Here is a 26336-nt window from a genome sequence, read left to right as displayed (position 1 = left end):
GCAACTTTAATCATCTTTTTCCCTCCTTTCTCACCCACTTTTAGGGGATTTGCCCCAGCAGCATTGCTGTGGCACAAGGTCACAACCAAGATTTTTTTTTTTTTTTTTCCCCTCCCAGAAAACTCAAGGAAAAAGGAGAATTTGGTCAGAACCTAAACTGGCAACGGGATACTGGGAGAAAAGCTGAGTCCAGACGTTTTGGCACAAGAAATCGTTTGTAACATGGATGATAAAAACAAGATACAATATAATTAGCACAGCCTTGGCAAAGCTCCAGAGTGCTGAGCTAAATAAATGATTCTGTATTTGTTTTAAAGCATCCAGAGCTATTTATACTGTCAGCCCAGTGCCTGAGGGATCGCTCTTTCCTGGAGTCACTCTCCTCGCCCCACTGGTGTGATATTGGCCCTCTATTTCTCACTCAGCCTTTCAAAACGAGCCTTTAATCCTGCTCCTTCCCTGCTTTTGCTGCTCTCACTTGTGCAAAAATCACAGAAATCCTGCCCAGAAATGCCCAGGTGAGCTGGAATCTCCTGTCCCGACTCCCACCTCAGCTCCCACAGATTTAGGGCTCAGCCTGACAGAGCTGGACAGAGGCTTCCAGCAAGGGCTTTGCTGGGAAAAGACACTTCCCAGTCCTCTTTGTGACCCAAACTGGCCAGGAAAAAAAAAAAAAAAAAAAAATTGAAGCTTTTTCCATCTTTTCCCCCTCCCCACCTTCCCAGTAGCCAAGTGGAAAAGGGAAACTCTGCAGCGTTCATTGAAACAAAAGTTTCCATAAGTTTTCCTGAAGAGTTTCCAACTCCTCACCCGCCTCAAAGACAGAAAAACTCCTTTTCAAGGCCTTATTTTTTAACCTTCAAAACTGCTCAGTTTTTTTTTTTTTTGGAGGAAGAAAGTTTTAAGGTTGATTCCAAGCATCCCCTGGATCTCCATCAGCCACCTTGGCCCCGAGGTTGTTCGTGTCCCTCTCTGGGCTCTGGCAGCTCCTGCAGGTCCCCACCTGTGTGACACCAGCCCAGGAAAGCTTCCAGGTAATTCCACCACCTCACCACTTCTGTTAACAAACTTCTTGATTCGCACTGACCACACGAAACAGCCTCACCACAGCAGCAGAAACTTTCCTTATCGCCCAGGAGAGGGGCCGGGGACACCTTTTTTTTCCCATGGAGGGAAGAGTTGGTGTGAAAGTGTCACTTCTGTGAGGCTCTGGAATCACCCAAAAAAGCTGCCAGGGACAAAACCAACAAAGATTGAAGCCTCATCATCCTCATGGGCTGGCTATGACCTCAATGTGGTTGTGGATCCCATTTCAATCCCAGCAGGACCCAGGCTGCCAGGTGGGTTTAAATCCAGGGTTTGGAACAGTCATGGGATGAAACAAAGCCAGGAGTTTTCACAAAATTTGCTGCAATTGAGGTGGAAAACAAAAATACCTGCTCTGCTCTCTGCCTTAATTAGCTCTGATTTCAGCAAGGGCAAAAGGACACTTGCACCTTCTAAAATGTAAAATATTTATGAAAACTGATTCCAGCTCGGAGCTTGGAGTCCAAGGTCACGGCGCCTGTGGCCTCAGCAAGGGCAAGGTCAAGAGGGGCCGTGCTGAGGTTCTCCAGGGTGCTCTCCTGCTCAGCAAGACTTCCCCAAAGGCGTTTTCCTGTTTGGTGCAGGCAGGAGGCTCCAGGCTCAGAGCCTGAGCCCTCAGCCACCAGCTCGGAGTGTCTGCAGCCTTCTCCCAGCAGGGAACCGTCGGGGTTTTGGAGAACACGCTCCTGGCAGACCCAGCGAGGGGAGGTTTCCCTTGCTGCTCTTTATGGGATGGGGGAGCTGCTTTTCCCACCCTTTTTGCCTCAATTCTTACTTCTTTTTCTTTCTTTTTTCTTTTTTTTTTTTTTTTTTTTCTTTTACTAAAGGCGTTGTTGCACCTTTACCCCATTGACTACAATTTTGCTGTAGGTAAGTGCTTCGAGGTGGCATTTCTGTCACCTTTCCACTTTCTCCTCATTAAACTAAGCAGATTAAGCTTCTGGGATAACAAGAAAACTGTTTATTTTGAGGTTTATAGCTGCATTTTTTTTTTCATTAGAAATGATTCATGAAGGTACCCAAACACATTTTGTTGTCTTGTTCTTCTTTTAAAATCCCATTTCGCAATGAAATCCAAGGGAGAATCACAAACCAAAACATATTCCAATCCCTTTTTCTTTTTTTTTTTTTTTAATGTTATAATGAAATTAAATTTGGAGATACTACAGTAGGGCCTTCCCCACTGCTCCCAGCTGAAAGAGGGAAGGAATTAACTGACTTTAAAATGAAACAGGTTTCTCCTCTGTCTGACTGAAAGTTACAGGATGTTGGTAGTGAACCAATTAAAACACATCTTAAAACGATAAATACAAACCAAATGTACATTATCAGCATGTTCAGCCTTTTGTTTCTCGGTCTTATTTTGTATCAGCTTATTGCAATCAGATGTGTCGGGACGGAGGGGGAAAATCAAATCATTTTAGGAAATAATAAATAAAGAATTCAGCGGAGGAAACAAAGGAGGGCTGCGTTTGTTCCAACATAAAATAAACCATGTTTCAGGGGGAACGCTAACGGAGAAGCCACAACATTCACGGGTCAGTGGAGCTCAGAAATATCCTGAAAATGTTAAAAAATATTTAAAATCTGTCTCAGTTGAACACGGGGATGAGGCTGTGCAGGATCAGGACTCTCCTATTTTCACCTCTTCCCTAAACATGTGTTTTCAGACACCTCTTGTCCATCTCTGCTGTTTTGTCACCTGAAATACCATGATGTGACCCACACAATGTCCCTGCTCAAGCCACGATTCAGCCTCTGCTGCATCAAGAATCCTGGAATCCCTGAGGGTGGAAAATCCACCCAAGGCCACCAAGTCCAACCTGTGCCAAATCCCCACCTTGTCCCCGGCTCAGGGCACTCAGTGACACCTCCAGTCCTTCCTTGGGGACTCCAAACCTCCCTGTCCAATTCCTGACAACCCTTTCCGTGAAGGAATTCTCCCTGAATTTGTTCTGTCATTTATTTTCGTTCGCAAACAGTTTAACAGATTAAATCTGGAGGAAAATTGCCATTTCTCTCAAGCAGCAGAGAATTAAAACTGCATTTTCTGCAGTCGCAATGAATGGAATTAAGCCTTTGTGTATAAATATACATAAAAATACACCCACTTCATGCCTCTTACTCTTTTCGCAGTAAAATAAATACGAACTTTAAAAGTGAAAATATTTCACTTTTTACAAGCCCCAGAAAAACTGTTTTTTTTTTTTCTTTACATTTCCCCCCCCCCAGCTTTTACTTTCCCAAGACAGGATTTTTTTTTTCCCTCTATTGATCTGTTCCCAACCCCACACATCGAGTGGATTCTTCTTAATGAAAGACTGCAGCAAGTTTGCACAATTTTGCCATTCTTTGGGGCTGCAGGTAAGTAGCTGTGCTTAGGGGAAGGAAGTATTGAAAATCTCCTTTGCTATTCCTCATTTCACGCTTTATAACGTGATACTTACAAATACTTTGGTAGCAGATTAAGCTCCAGAGAAATGAAAACATTTCAGAAGGAGCACAAAGCCTGCGAGTGTCCAAATGAGGGAGCAGAAACTGGGCTTTAAGCTGCAGGAGGGGGTTTATGGGATGTAGTGCCATGTGCCATACAATACAAGATAAACATCTGTTGTTATTTCAGCAAACCTAAATCAGATGTTCAGCTTTTTCTTCAGGGGGAGAGTGGCACAAAGAGAGATTTTATGATTTTACTTTAGGGTTTTTTTTTTCCCCCTGTCTCTTTACCAAGGTGGCTGTTCCTGGGCCAGGAGGAGCAGGAGAAGATTCTGGAGGGGACTTAAACACCCTTAAAGCAATCCAGTGGTGATAAGGGGACCTTTTGTCACCTCTGTTGTGCCAGAGACTTTCAACCTTGGATCTCTGCCCAGGAAGATATTTATTAATAAGGCCAATAGTGCCAGGGAGGAGTTGTTCCATTCACACACCGAGGAGCAAATGCAAAACTGGGTGAATCAAAGTTCTCAGGCTCAGAACGTTGGGGTTGTGCACCCTGGAGGAGAGGAGGTTGTGTGGAGACCTCACAGCACCTTCCAGGGCCTGAAGGGGCCACAGGGAAACCAGAAAGGAACCAGAGACAGGACAAGGAGGAATGGATTCAAGCTGAGAGAGAAGTTTAGGTGGATACTGGGAAGGAATTCTTCCCTGTGATGGTGTTGGGACCCTGGCACAGGTTCCCAAAGAAGCTGTGACTGCCCCTGGAAGTGTCCAAGGCCGGGTTGGATGGGCCTTGGAGCAATCTGGGACAGTGGAAGGTGTCTCTGCCCATGGCAGGAGATGGAATGAGATGAGCTTTAACATCCCTTCCAGCCCAAACCAGCCTGTGATTCCATGAGGAAAGATCTTCAAAGTTCCTAATGGGCTTTGGGTTAAACCTTCCAAACCTCCAAGGGCAGCTCTGGGACCCTGAGTGGATGAAGGTTCCACCTGGAACCCCGTGACCTCAAGGTGTCATGGATTTCCTGCTCAAGGAGCAGCTTCTGCTTTGCTCCAACTCCAGCCTGTTCCCACCCTGATCCTCCATGAGACATCATCCCTCCTCCTTCCAGGTGGGAGCTGCCCAGTTCCTGAGCCTGGTGACACCAGGCTGTGGGTGACCATTTCTGGCAGGAGTTTTGGAGCTGGGAATTGCTGGAGGCATTCCAGGCGTGTCCTCCATCCTGGAGGGGAACACCCCAGATCTGGGCCACCTCCTGCAGCCCTGGAGGGGACAGTCCCACTGTCCCAGGGCCACCTGAAGGGCTCCAGCAGCCTAAGGGAGGTCACACACTAAATTCAAAACGCTCTTTTGCTGATTTGCCTCTGTGGCTCCCTGTCAGCACCACCCTTGGGTGGAACAACACCAAATAATCCAGGTTTAAATGGGATATTCCACATTTTAAACTGCACAAGGTCGGTCTGAATTGCTTGACAGCTCATCCCCTTCCCTCATTACACACAGAGGCACAGCCCAGTCGATATTCCAGGCTGGCTCTGGTTTGGAGTGGAGAAAAGAGCCCAGAAATCCCAGGCAGCAGCAGCTGGAGCTCAGCTCCAGCCCCGGGCTAAAGTGCCAGGGGCGGTGCTGGCCACAGGAGGGGCTGGAAAATTTGGGGTTGTGAGCTGGGGTCCCAGGAGCTCTCCCCACACAGCAATTCCTGGCAAATAAAGCACAGACCCAACGCAGAACTCGGAATTTCGTGCCCCACTCCAGATGTGTCTCTGTTCAGCTTTTAATTCGGAAATTTTGGGGCACACAGCAGTTTAACAATGCACTTTTAATGACCTAACATGCATATATATATGTATATATACACCTTTTGTTTCATTTTTATTTACCTTAGCAGCACACCCAGACCCGCTGCAGGTTTTTACATTATATTTTAATTAGCGTTTTTATAGATGAAAGACAAAGACACCACTGAGCACAAACACACACATCCACTGTGCTGCAGGTCCCAAGGCACACACTTTAATATCCAGAACACCGAGGTTCTCTCCATCAAAATTAATATTCCCTAGCTGGGTGCTGGGTCCATCTGGTAGCTGGGTTTGGGAGCTGTGTGAGGAGGGAACAATGTTTGTTGTTCTTGTCGAAGCAGTTAATGTTTTATAAAGTCATGAAACTCCACAGAATTCGGATCACTGGGAAAGGAACCCAGGGCAAGCAGATGTGCCCCTCAATTAATACATTTTAGGTGGGCTGGAGCGGGGTTTTTTTGATTGTTTTCTTTCTTTTTAATAGTCTCGTATTCAACAGGGAAAATGTGAGAGAAGAGACCAGGAGTTTTCCCAAAATGAGCAGGGAGTCCAGCCCTCCTCAGCATCCTGTGTTGCTTATTCACCTCCACCTGTGAATGGAATTTCCTATGGATATTTGGGCTGGAAACCTTTCCATCAGCAGAGGGACCATCCCTGACTCTGAGTGAGGGTGACCAAATCCCAAACCCTGGTGCTGAAGGTGTTCAGAACCATTTTGGGGGCGCAGCATCTGGAAAAACTGCCGGAGCCAGGGGGAAACAACCGAGGTAAAACCCTCACATCCACCCAAAAATATCTCATTAATGTCTCACTGCCCACACCCCTGAGAGCTCCTTGCTTCCTCATCCTCCCCCAGCTCTGACAGCATCATCCCACACCCCGTTTGGGCTGGGAAAACCTGGGACAAGGCAGGAGGAGGCAGGAGAAGGAAGCACAGACACTTCTCAAAGGCAAACTGTGGTCGGTGCTTCCCGCAGGCCCCGAGTCTCCATCCTTTAATCCCCTGCAACATTTATGGAACATTCCTTCCCCTGCCTCCTCTGGAGCAAGTGCAAACACGAGTTTGGCAAAGAGGAACTGCCCACAAGGAAGGAACTCCTCGGAGCAGTTGCAGCAGAACTTGAGCTAAACCATAACATCACACGTCTGAATAATGCCGTGAAAAATATATAAAAACCTGTTATGGCATTAAAAGTTTAAACCCCATAAATCTTCAGCGTGCTATTTACTGGGCTGAGAAGGTGACAGAAACAACATTCTGAAGTGGCACAGGAGAAGAAAGGAGAATGGAGTGTGGGGAGCAGGGGGAGCCCCAGGGACGTGGCCAAAACCGCTGGAACGGGCAGGGCTGGGGTTGGCAGAGTGACCCTGAGCTCTGTGCACACACCTCCCACAGCAAACTGCTTCCGTAACGCCCTGGAAAAAGGGATTGACCAAAATAGATGGGAATTTCGGAAGGGGGAAAAAAGTCAGGTGAGGATTAGCAGGGAAGGAAACATGGAACAAGTCAAATTCACTTCTCAGAAGGTGCCGTTGAGAGCTCTCATTCATTTTGTCCTCCTGATGCTCCCACAGGTTGGCAGGGGATGACTCTACAGAAAACAGGGATTAAACTTGCCAGCTACAAGGTTTGCTCCAGCATTTGCCACATTTCAATACAAACTGGAAGTTCAAGTTGAAATAAACCCCCACATTTTGTCAGTTTTCAAGCTGGAGCTTCGCTGTAGCATCAGTCTGCTCCGAGCTGCTTCCCACACACACAGTCCCTGAGTTGTGGCTCTCAGCTTTGTGTTACAGCACAAAAAAAAAATAGAATATTTCAGTAGTTACTGTGACAAAGATTTAAACAACCCACTGCAAATTCTGCAACCTGTCAGCCCAAACCGTGGGGAAGTTATCTGGGGGTTCCAGCTGGAGCCTATCCCTCATTCAAACCAACTTTCTCTCACTTATAATTGAGAACAAATTCCATTTTCATCTGTGACTGAACTTTTTGAGCCTTTGTAGCTTCAAGTCAGCTCATTAACATTACTTAGACATCGGTTTTATAGTTGAATTATACCATGTTTATACTGTGGAATTCCATTACTTAATTGCTTCACTACTGGAAATTTCAGTGGGGTTCTCATTTTTCGCATAAATCTCGAGAATAAACATGTTTCTGTATTTCTCTTACTTAATTAAGTGCATGTTTCATAAAAAAAAAAAAATTAAAATAGCCAACATAGACAAATTAGGCAAAGAATCATTTGTTTAATCAAAGGGGAAACTCGCGCCGCGAGTGAAGGGGGAAACTCCCGAAGCTTTGGCTCTTGCTACTGGTGAGTGCTGAGGGCTCAGACTCCTCCAAATTATCCCAATGTGTTCATCCTACAGAAAATCTGCACTGGGAATCACTCCCACAGCGCTCCTGAAGCGAAGGGAAAAATTGGGAAGCAGGTCCCTGCGGAATCCCGAGGTTGGGCTGAGCCCAGGGTGGCTCCAGGGATGGAGGGAAAGGAGCTGTGCCAGCCCCTCCACACCACAATTAAAGGACAATTAAATCATGGGATCGTTAAGGCTGGAAAAGGCCTCCAAAGGTCATAAAGCCCAACCTTTGACCAAACACCAGCCTGGCCACCAAGCCACAGCTCATCCCACCCAACATGGAAACGTGGAAAACAGCAGCACTCCCTCCCCTCTCCCAGGAAATCTGCCCTGGCTTCACCTGGGATTGGTTTTCTCAGGGTTTTTATCCAGGTGAAGTGCAGAGGATCCCTTTGGATCGTGGTAGTGGTGGGTTTGCAGAGGGAGTTGTGGGGGTTTTTTTCTCATTATGTAGCCAAGGTTTTAATAAAAATCCCTCAGTGGCTCTTCCAGCTCCTTCCCTCTCCCAGTGCGGGAGCAGCAAAATCGTTCCTGCTCCTTCTTTGAAGGAGAGAAACAAGAAATGAAACCAAGAAATGCCAGGAATAAATGTCTGAATTTTAGGTCCTTAATGGGATCATTTTGCCTTTTCACAAATTTACTTCCCCCTCCGTACAGAAGTTCACACATCTGAATAGGTTTGGAGTTTACCAAGGGGTGAAATAATGCCTCAAAATTAATGATGGCTGCAATTAAAGTAATTATAGCTTTCATAGCTGTTTTCTATGATATGAGCTAAGGAAAAGAAGAATACACTTTAAAAAAAAAAAAAAAAAAAAAAAAAAAGAGATGGATTTGTTGTCAGCAAAATGTGAAAAATCTCATTTTAGCCACTCATTCATTTTAATTCTAATTTCTATTATGGATCTTTATGGTGTTTAGGTCAAGGTACAGGGATAGAATCTGGGCTTTTCCTGCAACTGCAAAACTCTCAGAGTTCATTTCCCGTGGTAAGAGTTTTGCCTTTTACAGCTGGAAGCTCCCAGCAATCCTCCTGTCCCCTCCTCTAAAACCAGTCACACACTTGCTGTTTATCCCATGGTGCAAAATTCCAGCACTCAGCTTCCAACAACTCCTTTTGCCAGAAGCTGCTCCTGCAATAATTGTGGGGATAAAATTCCTTCAGAAAAGTCCCTGATTTTAGATATTCTCTCCTGTTGTCCATTAGAGGTGGCATCATCTGTCTCCTCCTCCCTCTCCTTCAGGAGTTTGTCCTGGGACACAGCTCTGTGCGTTTAAGACCTAAAAATACTGAAAGTTCCTATTTAGGGCAACTTTTACTCGAATATTTTAGGAATTATCAGCTGGCAGCAGCAGCAAAAATCCATGGGAGCATCAGGACTCTGTGTCAGCACCTCAGTGCTGAAACACAGCCAGGACTGTACTTCCCAAAGGAAATCTGCCTGCACAGCCACGTCCCCTCCACCCTGCAGCCAACAGGGCATTCACCGCCACCACTTCATCACATCCGAGGGCTGGGCTAAATAAGAATCAATAATTTATCAATATTTTTACTGTGCCGTTGTGGGCTCTGATTTCCCCGCCATTGAGACATCTGGGGTGTTCATGACTGATGTCCCTGTGACACAAAGGGGGACGTTTGGCCACAGGAGTGACCCCTGGCAGAGCCATCTGTGCCACCTTGGCCCCTGGGAGCTGCAGCAAAAGTGCAGTGAGGGAAATGTTTCCACTGGGCAGGTTCCAGGTAGGGAGAAAAACCAAAGGCATGTTTTGCAAACTGAAAGGAAGGAGATTTATGTTATACAGAAGGAATTGTTGCCTGTGAGGGTGGTGGGACCTGGCACAGGGTGCCCAGAGAGGCTGTGGCTGTCCCTGGATCCCTGGAAGTGCCCAAGGAAGGAGCTTGGAGCACCCTGGGATAGTGGGAAATGTCCCTGCCCTTGTCAAAGATTTGGAACTAGAAGATTTTTAAGGTCCCTTCCAGCCCAAATCATTCTGATTTTATCATTTTTGACATTCACTTTGATCTGAGTGCCCCAACTCACATTTCAAGCAGCACGTTTGGGGTTTAGATGGGTTTGGATGCTTCCAAACGTAGCTCACACTTTCCCACTGGTATCTACAGCACAAAACCTCTTACATCCAAAACCAAGGGGGATTCCACTGCACAGGGGCTTCTCTGCAGCTGGGTTTTAGGGCAGGTTATGGGTTTTCTTATTGTTACAGCCAGGATTAAATGCTCAAAAGATGGATTTCATATCCAGGCTCAGATATTTATTAATTCTTATCCGTGTTGCTGTCTCACAAGCTGTGAGTTCTAGCTAAGAAAGCGAAAAATGCCTCTGTCTCTAGCTCTTTCCAAGAGATAAGATCTTTAAGCACAAACTGTCCAATTATGAAACAACACCTAAATTATTTTTCCTTTTGACCCAATAACCAACCACCCATGGTCCATTGGATTTTTCTATCCAATTACAAAACACCACCCAGAGCCATGAAGAAGAAGGTGAAAAAGAAGGACTTAAGTTGTTCGAAGTTTTCTTGTCTTGTGAGTGTTGGGAATTTTGTAGTGGAGATTTTCACACAGCTTCATGCCAACCGTGTATATATTTAGAATTACCTACTTTGTTTCCATATTCCTCCTCTGGGAGGAGAAATATGATGGACGGGGATGTTCACTAAAGGGGTTGAAGAGGTGACAACCTGTACAGCTGATTTTTTTGCCTTCTGTTAAAGTGTACATAAATGAAGTCAGAAATATTAAAACAGAGCTTTGCTGCCTGCCTCGTCCTTTGTGTGTCTGATACTGGACAGACTCAGCCTATGCCCCAAATCCTCCATCTTGCTTTATATATATATATATTACTATATTCTAAACCCTCAAACTCTTAAGTTTTCTGCCGTGTGATATCACAGACTTCCATTCAAACTCCACACCCACAATCCCAGTGCTGTCACTCCATTTTGGAAGCCTTTTCCAAGGCCTCAGACTGCACTGTTTGCTTGGGGGTTCAGTGCCTGTCAGCACAGAAAGTCTAAAATTCTCGGTGGCAACAGCAGGTTACCTGAAAGATGAAGGACATCACTTGGATGAAAGATGAAGGATATCACTTGGCTGCCCAGGAATGGTCCCTGGAACACCTGGAGCAGCCCCAACCCCAGCTGCACCCAAAGGACAGCCCCTGCTGTCCCTCCTGTGCAGGAGCCTGGCACCCAGGGTTGTGTCTCCAGCCCCTGGGTTCTCCTGTGCAGGAGCCTGGCACCCAGGGTTGTGTCTCCAGCCCCTGGTGTCCCTCCTGTGCAGGAGCCTGGCACCCAGGGTTGTGTCTCCAGCCCCTGGGTTCTCCTGTGCAGGAGCCTGGCACCCAGGGTTGTGTCTCCAGCCCCTGGGTTCTCCTGTGCAGGAGCCTGGCACCCAGGGTTGTGTCTCTAGCCCCTGGGTTCTCCTGCGCAGGAGCCTGGCACCCAGGGTTGTGTCTCCAGCCCAAGTTCTCCTGCCCATCCCTGCAGAGCACGGGGGTTACCCAGGGCTGGCACCTTCCATTCTTCTGGCAAGGCCCAAAACCTTTCAGGTGTTGGCACATTTTAATCTCATTCCACGTGCAAAGTCCTGTCCCCTGGCAGACAGCTCTGCCCCAGCCCTCCGCGCGTGGAGCTCCGGGGTGGCTTTGGGGAGCAAACCCAGCCAGCATTATTCCGTTCTTCCATCAGAACAAAAACTCTTGAGGTCTCTTTGTCAGGGGAGAAAGCCGGGCTGGATTCCTTTATCCCTTTTGCCCTGCGAGCTCACAATGCCAGACTGTGTCTGCTGGGCTGGGCAGGGGAGACTCCCGAGAGATCCCCACAGGATTCAGTGCTCTGGTAATGGCTTCAGGGGGACCAGCAGCCTCCTGCACGCTGCTCTTTGAACGAGGGTCGTCTGTCAGGGCTGGGGAGCAATTTAAAACCGTGGGGAAAGGCCGGGCTGAGGTAGAGAAGAATGATTTCTTATCAAAGCTGCCAATAGAGGAGACCCAGGTGGTCGGGCTGAGGGGGGATCCCAAAGGATGGAAGGAGCAGAAGGAGGTTCAGGAACAAACGGGGGCTTTTAGCAGCCTCAGGAGGGAACAACCAACACCTCTGATGAGGACAGGGCAGGAGCCTGGTGTCCTCCTGGGGGCTGGAAATGCTGAAATTTCCTCCCAGGAAAGGCGAGAGCCACAGGTACGAGAGCGGCATTCCAGAGGGGGGCTGAGATCCAGGAACTGCTCAGAAATTCCATCAAATATTTTATACACATCCACACGTGAGAGAGGTGGGCAACGGCAGAACACGCTTAGGCACGATGGTTAACAGAGCTCCCTAAACCTGCTGGGGCTGGTTTGGGGGTGAACACAGAAGATTCTGCAGTGATCTGGGTGATTTTTCAGTTTGTGTCTCATTTTGGTCAGAGGTGGGTCACTCCCTCCCAGACCCATCCCATTCTGTTCCAGTTCTCATCTCAAGTGAAACAGAATTCTCATTTCTCTCTGGTTGGGTTTTTTTTTTTTGTGGTTTTGTTGTTTTTGTTTTTTGTGGGAAGAATAAAAGCAGTTTGTGTAAGAAACGAGCCAAGTTGTAGGAACAAAGTTGTTCTCAGGCAAGGAAACTCAGCAACTGCTGTCCCCAAACAATCGGGACTTAAAAACATTTTAAAACCTGTTTTAAAGCACTGTCTGTGCACAGGAAACCTCCCAGACTTGGGGGAAGACATTGAGAGTCCTTCTAATACCTTGAAGTGTGCGGGGGGGAAGCGTAATCTGTTTTGATAACTCCTGACATTAAACAGTGATAAATAATTAAATCTGTTTAACTGTTTCATTAACTAAAGATAGATGGGGAGAGCTCCACAGATAGAATATAGATCAAAAAGATTGAGGCTGGCTCTAAATTCCCCTGATGTTTTATGACACCATTTGTATTCTGTCACTCACTAGCTTTATGTATAGTCCAAGCTGTGAACTGAATACCCCATTCAGAAAGCCACTCACTCTGCATGTTATTGCAATTTAATATTTTCACACACAGACACATCATTATCTTGGAACCCGACACTGCAAGGAGAATTCAGTAATTTTTCAAGAGTGCTGGTTGTTGGGCTTTTTTTGTTCTAATGTGAGCACCGAGGCACAAGGATCTAAATGGCCACTCTGCCAATATTTAACCTCTACATAGATACATCAGCAGCTTGGTACTGGGCTGTTTTGGGGGGCTTTTTTCTCATTTTAAACGTGTCATGTTTAAAAAGAGAATCTAAAAAAAAAAAAAAGGAAAATTAAGAATTTGCCACTGCAAACAAGAATAAAACTCCTTGAAGAGTTATAACTTGTGACTCTGAATTAGAAATAGAGATATAATATATATATTGACATGGAAGTCCTTCAAGCTGTCTCTTCAGTCTTCAATTACCAAAGCATTGCCTTGGAATGGGATCATCACACTTATCCTGGGATTCTGAGGGGGCAGAAATACACATTGCTCTGGGGTATCTGAGAAGAATCAGGCACAGAACTCTGCAAATTGCAGATTTAAAAAAAATTAATAATAATAATAATAATAATAATAATAATAATAAACCAAACCAGCAAGCACGTTTACAAATATTTAAAAGCCAAATCACACCAGAGGAACTTTAGGAGTGGAGACAAAGGCAGGGCTGATTTTTTTCCATGGAGATAAATCCGTCTTACCCCAGCCCCTTGGTTTTTAATCATTAACCAGAGGAACACAGGGACTCAGACAGAAGGAAAAGCTCTTTATATAGAGACACCACGGATGTCCCCAAGATTCCAGGGCCTCCAGGACCTGCTCCAAAGTCCTGTAAAGTCCATGGGAAGATCAGCAGGAACCACCAAGGCCCTCAGCAAGTTTGGGGCTCCCAACAGTGAGATTTTGATGCTGCCCAAGGTGAAAGTTCCCTCAAGGCCCTGAAGAGCTGCACGGGGGGAAATGCAAAATTCCATCCTGGAATTCCCAGCTCCTGCTGTTGAGTTGGACACGAGTTTCACTGTTACACCCTCGGAATTTTCATGGGGAGAGAAGAAAGAGCTCAAACTAAAGCAGGGCTCCAGGAATCTCCCACTGCTTCCCTTTCTCCCCTGCCTCGTTTATCAAAGCTCTGGATCCTGCAGTGAGTAACCAGGAATTCTCAGGCAGGGAGAGTGGGGAGAGCCATTTCTCTGTGCCTTTTCTCCAGGTGTGGGATTGGGGCTGAGCCACTGACCCACCAAAACCTCAGCCCAGCGTGAGGGTCCTTCTCGCTGGGCTGAAAAGCCAAATTCCCCACTACAACACAGATATAACACAGATATAACACAGCTATAACACAGCTATAACTCAGATATAACACAGATATAACTCAGATATAACACAGATATAACACAGATATAACACAAATCCCTGGATATCACAGCCACAGGAACACCAAGGAGGAGCTGAGTGGAATTAATTCTGGTTAATGCCTCCAGACTTATTTCCCAAACTGCTAAAAAACCACGATACTTAATAATAATAATAATAATAAAACACCTTTTTGTTTACTGTCCATTGGGTAAAAATAGATTTATAGATGAGTGTTAAACTCAGGTTCCTTCCCCTGATCTACTGCAACAGACACTGCTGTTCCAAAAATCAATATTTAGCTGGGAATTGACTCCTGGGTATGGAAGAAACTCTCTGGCTATGGCTGGAGATGATGTTGGTGACACCAACCTTGGGGACAATCCAGAGCCACCCAAAAATGCTTCTTTCTGTGCAATGGGACCGAAAAAGCCGAGAGTTGAGTTAAGAGAGGAAATGAAAACCACACTTGGAAACGTGGAACATCTGCAGCATCCACCTGCTGCTGGGAGCAGCTGTGGAGTCCAGCAGGGATCCTCTGGGGATATTCCACAGGTTGGTGTCTCTCTGCCTCACAGGTGCACCCATCTTTTATATCAATAATCATAAAAAACCCCAGGCAATAAATTGTTTCAGGAAGCACTGGAAGCACCTAAAGAGGTCTCGACTGCCCGAATATTGTATCTGTGTGGAAAACCAGGAATGTCTGAGTGTTGGAGGGAGCATCAGTAGCTCCTCAGGCATTTCCTTGAGGACACCAGTGAAGGTAACTTGGATTTCCTGCAGGTTCACCTGAGAAAATCCCTTTCTAATAAACACTCTCAGGAACAGAGGACAAAGGACCAAATCCTGTCCTGGATAAAAACTTGCAGGGAATTCTAGCAGGAAACGTTTAAGAACTCCCAAAGTAACCAAGATCTGGTTTTATTCTCCTATATGGGATACATGAGCAGGACTGTTGCTGAGCAAAGGGCTTTTCAAAGTTCTCCACGAGGTATCAACTCCTTTTAAATCTGCCTATTGTGCCATGTAGGGATTGAAATTTATTTTATCCCTATGTGATAATTCTGAAATAAAATATATGATCACTCGCAAGTTGTGCAGGTCCTTTATTTCACATTGAGGCAATAAAATATAAAATGAAACCAGTCCTTTTCTATAAACAGAAAAAATAAACGGTGGAGCGATTTTATACTACATGAACTCGCAGCACCAGCCATTTAAAAATTCATTTACATGATTGAGCCCAAAAGGTCCATTTGCCATGAAATAAAAACCACTAAACACTGTCCTGAAAGCAAAGAAAATGCCAGACTACAAGTAAACAAAAGCTTTTTTTTATTAGTGTCTGAGATGGAATGAAGGATTTTAAGCCAAATATGAAACTTGCAAAAAAAAAAAAGGGGGGAAAATCTGGTGCAGCAAATTCAACAAAATCATCCCAAGGACCTCGGTGGGAGCTGGACCAACACAAAGGTGATTAATGAGACGTTGCTGGTCCAGAAATCACAGCGAGGGCATCCCTCCCATTTCACAGATGGAGCAGCTGAGGGTAAATTATTTTTTTAAGCTGGGAAAGTTACTTTGTCAGCTCAGTGAAATGCCAAATTCCTGCTTTTCCTGCATCCTGGAGCAGGTAATGTTGTTTCAGTGTGCTCCAAGTTGGTTTTGCTGTAATAACAGGAGCTGCCCCCATCCCAACACTGCTCCATTCTGCAGCTTTTCCATGTTCAGAGCAAAACTTGGGGTCAAGCTCCCTACATTTCTTTCCAGCCAGCAAATCCTGACCCCAAAAAAAGAGCAGAAAAACTTCTGCTAACACATCCCTGGAGCTAGTGGCCAGTCCTTGCCTGGAGCTGGTCCCAGCCTCATCCTGCTCCTAAACTCAGATAAAGCTCCGTGACAAAATCATCTCCTTTTTCCCCCTCATCCTGCAGTTTTCCTGACACCCCACAGAGATCTGTGATCCCAATCCTCACCCTCCACTGGCACCACTCTGTGCCCTCCAGACCCAGGAGAGAAACTGCCCTGAACTCCTTTAGTCCCCGTGAAGTGATTTCATACCGAGTAGGAAACAAAGCTGATTTTTTTCTTTTTTTCCCTGCCCTGCCACGCCAATAAAACAATAAATTGGTATCACTTCCAACAAGGTGCCGCTGCTGTAAAGTTAAAGATAGGGAAAGAAAATGAACTACTGGTTATGACAGCAGGGGAAGGGAGAAGAAATAAATAAAGCTGAGTGCGTGCAAGAGAGCAGATGGCTCATGTCCAGTGTGGCCCATCCTCTGTGGATTACTCCCCTGGAAAGGAAGTCCTTGCCACTTCAGAAAACAGCAATCTGTCTAAAAAATGCTGAGGTTATAGAATTGATCATTCCTTGAGTTAAGGAGAAAAACCAACCAGAGCCAAACTGCATTTCTGCATCAGATATTGATCTGCAGCCGCTGGAAGTGAACCCCCTTACAGCAGTTATAGACCCATATTTGTACATTTTATTATGCACATGCACACAAATCTCTGGGGCCGTGTCCTCAGCTGGTGAAAATTAGGTTCATTGATGTTGATGCTGATTTACATGAGTTGGGGATCTGGCCTCTCGTTTCAAAAAGGAATCCTGAGTTTTAGCAGTTTAAGCTCAGATCAGGCACCGGTGCTGTGCCCTTAGTCATGGCTTAGGCGCCTCTTAAACCAGCCCTGGGTGCTCTTACACAGGGAAAAGATTCATTTTAAAATCTAAAAGAGCGGTTTTGTGGCCTGATTATGGCACCTGAAGAACCCTCTGGTGGAGTGAGGGGAGTACAGTGTGAACCAGGGTCTGTGTGTGTGGAGGGTTTGGGTTCAGATGGGCTGGGCTGGACCTCACGGAATCAGGGCTGATTTTGGGAACACAGAGTGGGATGGGCACAGCCTCAACTCTTCCCTCCCACCTCAGAGCCCAAAGGAAGGCTCAGAGCTGGTTTAGGATGCTCCCCACTGGGTCTCATGGAAAGAAAAGCTGTAGGAGGGGAAGTGGTGGTGGAAACGACGCTGAATTTTTGAACATTCCTCATCTGCACCGCTGATAAAACTGCCTCTTGCACTTGCCCTCCCAAAACTGGCATCACAGCTGGAGCACCACAAATTTGGTTCCAAAAAAAATCCTGAGTGCTGAGAGTCCATCTCCAAACCAGGCAGACAGGAGGGGATTTTCTGCTGGGGGAAGCAACCCATGAATCATTCAATAAAGCCTCCATGCGATAATGAATAGCCAACCTTCTCTGGTGGTGATAAGATATTTTAACTGAAAACATCAGGCCGTGTTTAAAAAATGATTACAAATTATTTTAACAGTGTATTTGCGGAGGGTTATAAAAACAGCTATAATATTTTTGTCTTGGATTCTAGAATTACCAGGGTGACAGCTAATGCAGTAATGATTTGTTTCAAATGCCAGTGTTTAAGCTGTATAAAGCTGATTTTATACATTTTTCCAGTAGGCCACATTGTAGTTAATGAAATTAAACACACCAATCGCATTTGTCCCCAGGGGATGAGGAACTGAACACGCCACTGGTTTATTTTTTTATTAAAATAAATTGCAGCCAGCAAGATGGACTAATTGCCTACAGAATTGAAAAAGAAACATTCCATTGATATAATTAAGCCAATTTTCATGGACAAAAATAGTTATAGTGGATATAAAATAAGCAGAGCATTCAGGGCAGTTTGACTTCTCCGCACCCCTCTGTATTTTGCCCAGAACATTAACTATTAAACAAATATGGATCTCAAAACGGGCTGACAGCGTTATCTGGTAATGATGGCTAAATTGATCCCAATAGCTGAGGCCAGGGCATTGTGTCTCAGGGCTCTGCTGGGAGAGTTCCCAAGCCAAGAACAACAGAGCAGCAAAAAAAAAAAAAAAACTAAAAAATAAAAAAATACTAAACCAACCCTACCACCTCCCAGACCGGACCTTAAAGCAAAACACCTGAAAGATGTAAAACTATGGAGGCAAAAACTAAAATAAATCAGCACCTGTTTTCTCCTGGGCTGACACTTCACCCCCGGTGCCTGTGCAGCCCCTGCCTTGGGGAGGGCTGTGGTCCAGCCAACCTCTCTCCTGCCCCTAATATAATTACAGAAAGGGAATGGTGAAGAGAAGACAAAGTCTTTCCACACCAGCTCGAGCGCAGACCAAGATTTACCGTGATGGGAGCATTATTCTGTGGCCTACTGGAAATAATTTGGCTGTCTCAGTCCATTTTCACCTGGCAAATGTCTCCCCGAGAGGAACAGTGGCCTCGTTTGCAGCACAAAAGTGGCTTCAGTGGTACAGAAAACCCCACCTTATTAACTGGTTTTTTATAAATTTAGGTGAAACACCTCTTTTAGGGCACATGATGAAAGTTCAGTCACCCTTTGAACAGAAGCTTTCCTTCCTCTCACCCTCCTGCATGCCTCTGCACAGAGAAGCACCTAAATCCTTGGAAAAGGAGTTCCTTTTCCAAACCTATCCACCAACACATCCCTTGCTGCAGGGAAATTTCTTCCCAATTACAGAAAAAAATAAAGCAAAACCCCCAAAGATAAAAAAAATCTCCTTATTCAGGGTAAGAGCATTCAGAAGCACGATGCACACTTAGTACAGGGATGAAAGTCATATTTCATTTTGATGGGCCAAGAAGGTGCCATCACTCAGGGAAGGAAGGGGAGGAAGAAATGCTCCTCGGGACAGGGACACTCCGTTACGGATTTGGACGCTGCTCAACGCAAAAAAACCCGACTGCAATAAAAATGAAAATAAACAGCCGTGAGGAGGTAGCGCTGATGCATGAAAATCCATTAGGAAAATAAAAGAAATAATAAGGTCGTAGATCTTTTCCACTCCAATATCCCCTGACCTGAAATTCCTCCTCAAAAAGAAAGAAGAAAGAAAAAAAAAAAAAAAAAAAAGAAGAAGAAGAAGAAGAAAAAAAAATCTAAAAAATTTAAGAAAACCTATAAGGGTGTATTTAAGATCAGAAGGTCCAGCAGGAATTTTGGAGGGAGGAGGCCATATCAACAGGCTGTTACCCAGAGTGGAACAAATGTGTTTGCACATCCCCTTCGGATGTGTCCGTGCCCAGCTGCAGACAGACACTGTGGACATGCATTTATTGATGTGCTGGGCTCTCACCCCCCTGGGATGAGCGATCTCTTTTGGGAAATAGGCAGGAGAAAATGATTGCTCAGCCAAGATTTGGGATGTTTCCCGTTAGCAGGCACGCACGAGTTTGTCATTTAAATAATCTCTAACTGGGGAAGGGAAAAAAATAAACACGTCCAGGAGTAGGGGAGAGCCAGCAAGTTGTGGAAACAAAGGCTGAGCTTGTCCTGGCCCACGGAGGGCTCAGATAATCCCAGGTACCATCAGCTCTGTGCCACAGAAAGGGGCTGGGTTGGAAACGCAGGTTTTCCCTTCACCTAAACACTTTCACTCCGCAGAAGTTTTAACGCAACAAGAGAGAGAGGGGGGACGGAAATAATGATAAAACAGAGAGAAGGGAAATTTTATGGTTAGAAGGGCAAAAGCAGCTCTAAAAAAAACCTGTGGATTCTCCTCCTGATCCTGTCCCCAGGAGCGGTGCACAAGTGACTGCACACACCTCCTCCCTTCCCCAGCCCTGCCGCAGGACAACAACTCATTCCCCAGCATCCAGGTGGCTCCTGAGCCTCACCTCCTCCGTGTTTGCAAACTTCTCGGGCCTTTGTCTTTAAAGCACCGTATTAAACAGCGCCGAGCTTTTATAAAACACATAAGCCCTAATAATCATAGCCATAATCACAATAATAACACTTCTCACTCGACGGGGCCTTTCCTTGCGAGAATCTCCGGCTGCTTTGCAAACACGGCTGAGCTCGGGAGCGCCTGGCGAGGCGATTTCCCTGCGGCACGGGAGATTCTCGTGGCATTGCTTCCCTTCAGGGATGATGGGGGCCCTCAGCCCGGCGGGCAGGAGGATTCCGACAGAATTCCCCGCTCGTGGAACTCTGGCAGCCGCTCGAGCAGCCGGAGGTTTTATCCCAGACAGCGGCAGCGATGAATTCCAGCGCTGCCGCGGTGTGAAAGCCAAGCTCTTGCTTTGCCTTTTGCCTTCGCGAGGGGCTTCAGGTGCTCTTCATCCCGGCTGCTTTTATCCCCACCCTGCTCCTTTCGGGGTTCTCCGACCCCGCTAATGTGAGGCTGAACATCGGACCCTTCTGTGCCTTTCCCCACCTCGGTGTCCTCCCCAGGTATTTTTAATAGCACCCCCCAAGGAAAACGTCCCGTTTATTTTTATCCTCCCCCAGCTCATTAAAGACCTTTTCTGCTCTGCCTGAACTCACACAGCAGTCCCAGTGCAAAGCCCTAAAAATAAAACGGGTTTGGGTGTTCGAGGAAGTTTGTTCTTTTTTTTTTTTTTTTTAAACACCGATTCAGCGCGATATGTGCACAGAACATTCTGGTCCGTGACCATACAGTAGCTGTGATTTTATTGCGTGTTGTAAGACCTTTGTGTGTGCGCTGCCAGCCCGACAGACAAACGCCTCTGCACCGGCACGGAGCTTTTTACGGGGAACGGGAATTCAGTAAAATCGGCGATTCGGCGAAATCGAGCTAACGTGCCCTTTCTCTGACGCACTTTATAAAGTTCCATTTCTATGCAGACACGCCAGTGGCCCGTGATGAGAACACACGGGGATGGACATCACACGCACCTCATCCGAGCTGCCCGGACACCCACGGGCAGTGCCGGACCCCAAATCCCAGACCCCAAACCCCAAACCCCAAACCCCAAACCCCGATCCTGCGGCTCCTGCAGCATTCTGACCCCTCGGACCTGCAGCTCCGAGAGCAGCCAGTGCCCCTCGCCAAAGCCCCCCGTTTGCCAAGTTCCTGCCCAGCCAAGGAGAAGACATGCCCTGCGGTTGTTCCCTCTGTGCTTTTTCCCAAAAAAACCACGCGGGACGAGCGGGGAAATTGATACACTACATTTGTAGATATTTTTTTGGGGGGGTGGGGGGGAGAGGAAGAAAAAAAAAATACAAGTAAAGCGATCTCGAATTCTCGGCGATTTTTGTTGAAGCGCTAATTACACATCACCTTAATTAGCGGATCAACCCCCACCCCCCCTTTTCCCTGCCCAGCATCCCTAATTGCCTAATTGAACAGATCCGGGGCAGGACAGAGGGGACCCAGGCACGGCGGGGACCCGGCGGCGGCGGCCCCGCACCTGCGCGGGGCTCCGCACCCGCGGCCGCCGCTCGGGGACAGCTTTGGGGACAGTTTTGGGGACATCCCGGTCACCGAGAGCAGGGCACCGAGCTGGGCACAGCGCTGCCGCTCGCTGCCTCCCTCCGCCCCGCGGTGCCCGGGGCTCTGGGTAGGGACAGGGCAGAGGGAGAGCTTTTTTTGGAGATGGGGAAAAAAAAATCTAAAACGCCCGAAAGCGCCATCAATTCTCCTCCTCCGTGAGCTGCAGCTTTGGAGGCGTCTGTGGGAGCACAAACGGAGCCGGGCGCCGGGAAGTGGCGCTTGGGCTCCAGCTCCGCGTTCCCTCCTCTCGCTCTCCCTTTTCCCTTCACTGTCTCATCAGCTTTAATTAAAATAAAATTAATAAAATATCACTAAACGGGAAGCCTGTTCTCTCCTCGAAGGCGAAGCCCGAAAGCGAGGAATCGGTGCCGGGCAGGGCAGGGCTGGATTCACAACCATTTTGCTACCAATCCAGCCTGCCCGGAGGATGCACCAGCGCTGCCTGAAAACTCCGGCCCCAAAGTGTCCCTCGGTCCTGCTCCTGGCAGTGAAAACCAAACGAGGCTGCAGAAATACCAGCTTTTATTTACGAGCGTTTATTTGAGAGCCTGCGATCCTGCCCAGCCCTGTGCGGCTTGGTGTTGTGCCTGTACTCTGAAATTCGGGGATTTCGAAAGGCAACGAATTCGCTTTAAGCGTGCGGCGCCCGACTCGCGTGTCCCTCGCCTCGTGTGCATCCTCTCCCCGCCAGCAGCAGCGAGACCCCCGGCTGCTGCACAACCTTCTCCCCACTCACACAGGTTGGGTTTTGTCCAGGAAGGACGAGGCCCTCGGAGCCGGGGACACGGCGTGGCCTTGTACCTGCCCGTGCCGGCGCTGCCCTTCGGGGCCGCGGGGCACAGCCGGGCCCTGCGGGGGCAGCGCTCACCTGGGCACCCCCGGGGGCTGCTGCGCCTCTCCGCACCCTGAGCGAGCCTCGCTTTTTGATTTACAGCCCTTTCTAAAGGCTCCCAGCCTTGCCGGGAGCCATAAAGCGAGCGAGAACCATGCCCGGCTCCGGTTCAGCTCCGCTGCCCCCGGTACCTGCCGCTCTCCCGGTGTGACTGAAATCACCGAGAATCCCTCTCCCACCCCAGCGCAACCGCGTTCTCCCCCTTTCCCAGGCAGGTAATAGAGTCGAATTCCCAGCGGAGCCTCACATCTGCTTAAAATATTGTCCAATGAAATGAAATTCTCCAGTCACAGCGTTGTTTTTAAAGGCTCGCCGGGGCTCGGCGGCCGCGCACCGGGGCCGTGCGGGTATTCCCAGCACCCGCAGCCGCTCCCGGGGCTGGAGCAGCCACCAAAACTAGCTGGGAAGGGACCTGCAGGGTCCCATGCGGTGAAAGAAGTTGTCGCTACCTCGCCGGGAAAAAAAACACAGCGAGATCTTACACTCGTGTCCGTGTTTAATCTGTTTTGGCGAATAAATACTCCTGGGATATTGAAACCTTAGCTCTGGACTACTGTTTTGAACTGTGATCCCTAAAAAAAACCAAAAAAAACCAAAAACCCAAATCCTCGGCTGAAACCCCATAAACTGTTGGGCCTGGTATTGTATTAAACACCTGATTTTAATCAGGGCTCAACCTCCGAGCAGGAGTTTCCAGCAGTGTCCGCGGCCACTCCGCAGCTCCGGCCCCGGGAAGGACTCGCTCCGGCCCACGGAGCTCCGGGCCCTTCTCCCCCGAGCTCTTGAGATACCCAAGCACCGAAAAGCTTTTTTTTCTTTTAGTTTTTTTTTTTTTAGCCCTTAAGCTGCCGCAGCTCGCTGAGAGCTCACGGGGGGAGCGTGGAGGGTCCCACCCGCGCTCAAACGCGGCCGGATCCGCATCGCACCCACCGGGGACACATCTGTAAAAACCCGCACTGTAAAAACCCGCCGGGCACATCTGCAAAAAAAACCCGGGGTCTTTTTAAGAAGTGAAAAAGAGAACAGAAGGAGAGGAGAGGAAAAAGAAAGGAAAAAAATATAAAGGAAAATAAAAGTAAAAGTGAAATATTCCTGCTTATTTAACCATTGAACTTGGCTTTTCCAGCCAAGAGAGCTCTGAAAATCATTCCTCGCTTTACCAATCCAAAACAATAAGTGACGACTTTTAAAAAAAGTTCTTATTTTAACGGGGACGCTTAAAACGAATGCTTATTGGGGGAAAAAATAAAATAAACTAAAATAAAATCCCTGACTTAATTCAAAGAACTTGCCGAATAACTCGCCAGCCATGGGGTGACAAAATTGACCACGTAAAGAGTGACCCATCCCGCCCCGAGCAGCGCCGGTGCCCGCAGAGCCCAGGGAGGTGTTCGGGGGGACACACGGACACGCTTTGGGGACAAAGGGGGGACATTCCTGGAGCGCGATGGAAAATGTCGCGACACCGAGGCGAACCTCGGGGCCTGGGGCTGCTGCGGGGCCGACGACAAACCCAGCGACAAACCCGGCGACAAAAGGGACTTTGTGAGGAAAAGCGGCCCCAAAGAGGCGCGCTGGGTTTGGGGAAGGGTCCCCCCTGGAAGAGCCGATGCCGGGGGGCGGCACCAGCCCTGCCCCGCTGACCTTGGCGGCTCGGAAAGGCTCCGGAACAAACGAACTTGGATGACAAAATCCAGCCCGGAGCCGCACGGGTGGGAGCGCTGGAGCGCCCGTGAGCCCTCGGCAGCCGCGGGGAGAAGCTGAACCCGAAGGGGATTGCTGCGGGGAGCTGCCCCCCATCACCTTGGGGGGATCCCCTCATCTTGGGGGGGATCCCCTCGCTCAAACCCGGCTCTGAGCGACCCCAGGTCCCCCGGGGACTCCCGTGGAAACCCACGCGAGGGAAGGCGCTGCTCGCCCGAGCCTCCTCCGAGCGCTACGAGCAGAGTTTGCAGCGGGGCACGGACTGAGCTGGAACTTCTGCAGCTCCAGAGATTTCGCACTGAGGCAGAGCGAAACAGAAACTAAATAATGCTAGTTGTAATAATAATAATAATAATAATAATAATAATAATAATAATAATAATAATAATAATAGTACTAGGACAGGCAGGCTGTCCGGGATCCAGCGCTGCCACCGGAACCCAACAGGGAAACACCAAGGAACCATCCCGGGACTCTGCGGGAGCGGGGGCACAGAGGACCCGCTCCTCCCTACAAGAGCCACACTCTCCTCCTCGGAAAATCCGGTCTAAAAACCACTCGAAAGAAAGAAGGAACGGGAGAGGGGGTCCGCTGGAAGACGGAGGGGAAAAAGCTGCGCGAGACTTACGAGCTGCAATTCCACCCCCAAGTAAATTTTAAAAAATTAAAAATTAAAGACACTCCCCCACACTCCCCTCCCCCAGACCTTCTTAACCCCCAGCTGGGACACCCGAGCTGCCTTCGGGATCTTCCCTCTGGACCTGCGACTCCAAAGCCCCTCACTGAGAGCGGATCCTTTTTTTTTTTTTTTTTTTTTTTTGCTACAAATTCTCTTCCTTCCCTCTCCTCGATAATTGTTCCCGAGACCAGAAGGGTTTCTCCCACTCCCCCCCTCGCCCCCCGCCGTCTCTGCCTGTCTCTCTCCCCCTCTCTCTCTCTCTCTCTCTCTCTTTCCAGCGCTCCGTCTCTCGGCTCCCGCCGGCAGATGCCAAACGCAGACCTCTAGCGCCCACTATTTCAAAAGCCGGGAATATGATTTCACAAGACTCGGGGAAACGACTCAATAAAAAAAAAAAAAAAAAAAAAAAAAAAAAAAAAAAAAAAAAAAGTTGCTCGCTATCCCCTTTCGTCAACTTCCAGCTAAACTTTCGCTTTTTCTCTCTCTCTCTCTCTCTCTCTCTCGCTCGCTCGCTCTCCCCCGGCCCCGCTCACCGCCCGCCCGCTGGAGCGCGGAGAGCCGAGCGGGGCAGCGCGGAGCGGCCGCGGGGCAGCGCGGGGGGACCCGCGCCCAGGGGCGGGCGGTGCGCGGGGCTGCGGCGGCCTCGGGGAGGGCGACAGGGGCTCAGCCCAGAGCAAACCCCGGCCCGGCTCCGTGCCCCCGGCCCCCGCCGGCGGTACGCGGAAGAAGGGAGAAGAAAGGACCTACTTTTGGGCAGTTTTCTCGCCCTCGCTTTGGATCTCATCGTGTCGGCGTGTGGATTCCTCTCCTCCTCCTTGAGCCCAGAAGCAGCTACACACTATCTTCATCTCCCCAGCATTGTCAGTTTGGACACCTTCGCACATGCGCACAGAGCATTCAATCTGACACCCTCACCAGGGCCAAAAAAACTTTCCAATGTATTCATCATCATCGGGCTGGTTTGGAGGTTTTTTTTTTTTTTTCCTTCTTCTTTTTTTTTTTTTTTCTTTTTTTCTTTTTTTTTTTTTTTTTCCTCTCGGTCTTATCCTCTTCCTCAGACCACTTATCTCTGCCCCCTCCTCTCTGCCGGCACCATCACAGCCTTGCCCTGATCTGCCCCTTTAAGAAAAATCAGCCCTCTCCGCTCCTAACCCTCCGCACACTGACCTTATACACTGGACAATATTTAAGGACCAAGGTGCCATCCTATAAAGAGGTGATTATTATTATTATATTATTGTTGTTGTTGTTACTGCTGAATAGCGATGCTGTAGAGAAAGTTTCTTAGCGGTTGTCATCTTGTAAACGTTCCTAGTTTGGACATGCTTTTGTTTTTAATCTGAAAAAATGTTTATTTACGTAACTTTTCGACCAGTGTCTGTCTTTATTTTCTTCCTTTTTTAAAAAACTTTTTTTTTTTCTTTTTTTTTCTTTTTTTTTTTTTTTTTTTTTTTTTTGCCTTCCTCTCCCCCTTCGGCTCGGTGGGCTGGGGGGCGGCTGGGGGGTGGGATTTTACCTAACTTTAAAAACAATCACTTTTAAAATAACAGATCTCGCGCCGTTGTGTTTTTATCGGCATTTCTCGTGTTTCTACCAGAATAATATTTTTTTTTCCCAGCGTTCGGCGGCTTCGCTCCTCGTCCCCGGCCGGGGTTTGTCGGTGTCACCGGGGGTTTTACCCTCGGTTTGTGACG

The 26336-nt window shown here is 47.9% G+C and overlaps 1 protein-coding gene across 1 annotated transcript in view; it reads right to left on the bottom strand.

Moving 5' to 3' along the window:
- PRDM16 (PR/SET domain 16) overlaps positions 1-25853 on the bottom strand; it is a 289181-nt gene extending 263328 nt beyond the window's left edge. Inside the window, exon 1 of the mRNA XM_066334218.1 lies at positions 25390-25853. Coding sequence (XP_066190315.1) covers positions 25390-25426 — 37 coding nt within the window. The 5' untranslated portion in view covers positions 25427-25853. The remainder of the gene's footprint in view (positions 1-25389) is intronic.
- Between the last annotated feature and the right edge of the window lie 483 nt (positions 25854-26336).

The sequence above is a fragment of the Sylvia atricapilla genome, chromosome 22 (assembly GCF_009819655.1).
Source record: "Sylvia atricapilla isolate bSylAtr1 chromosome 22, bSylAtr1.pri, whole genome shotgun sequence".
NCBI classification, from domain to species: domain Eukaryota; kingdom Metazoa; phylum Chordata; class Aves; order Passeriformes; family Sylviidae; genus Sylvia; species Sylvia atricapilla.
This window is presented reverse-complemented; position numbering and strand designations above follow the sequence as displayed.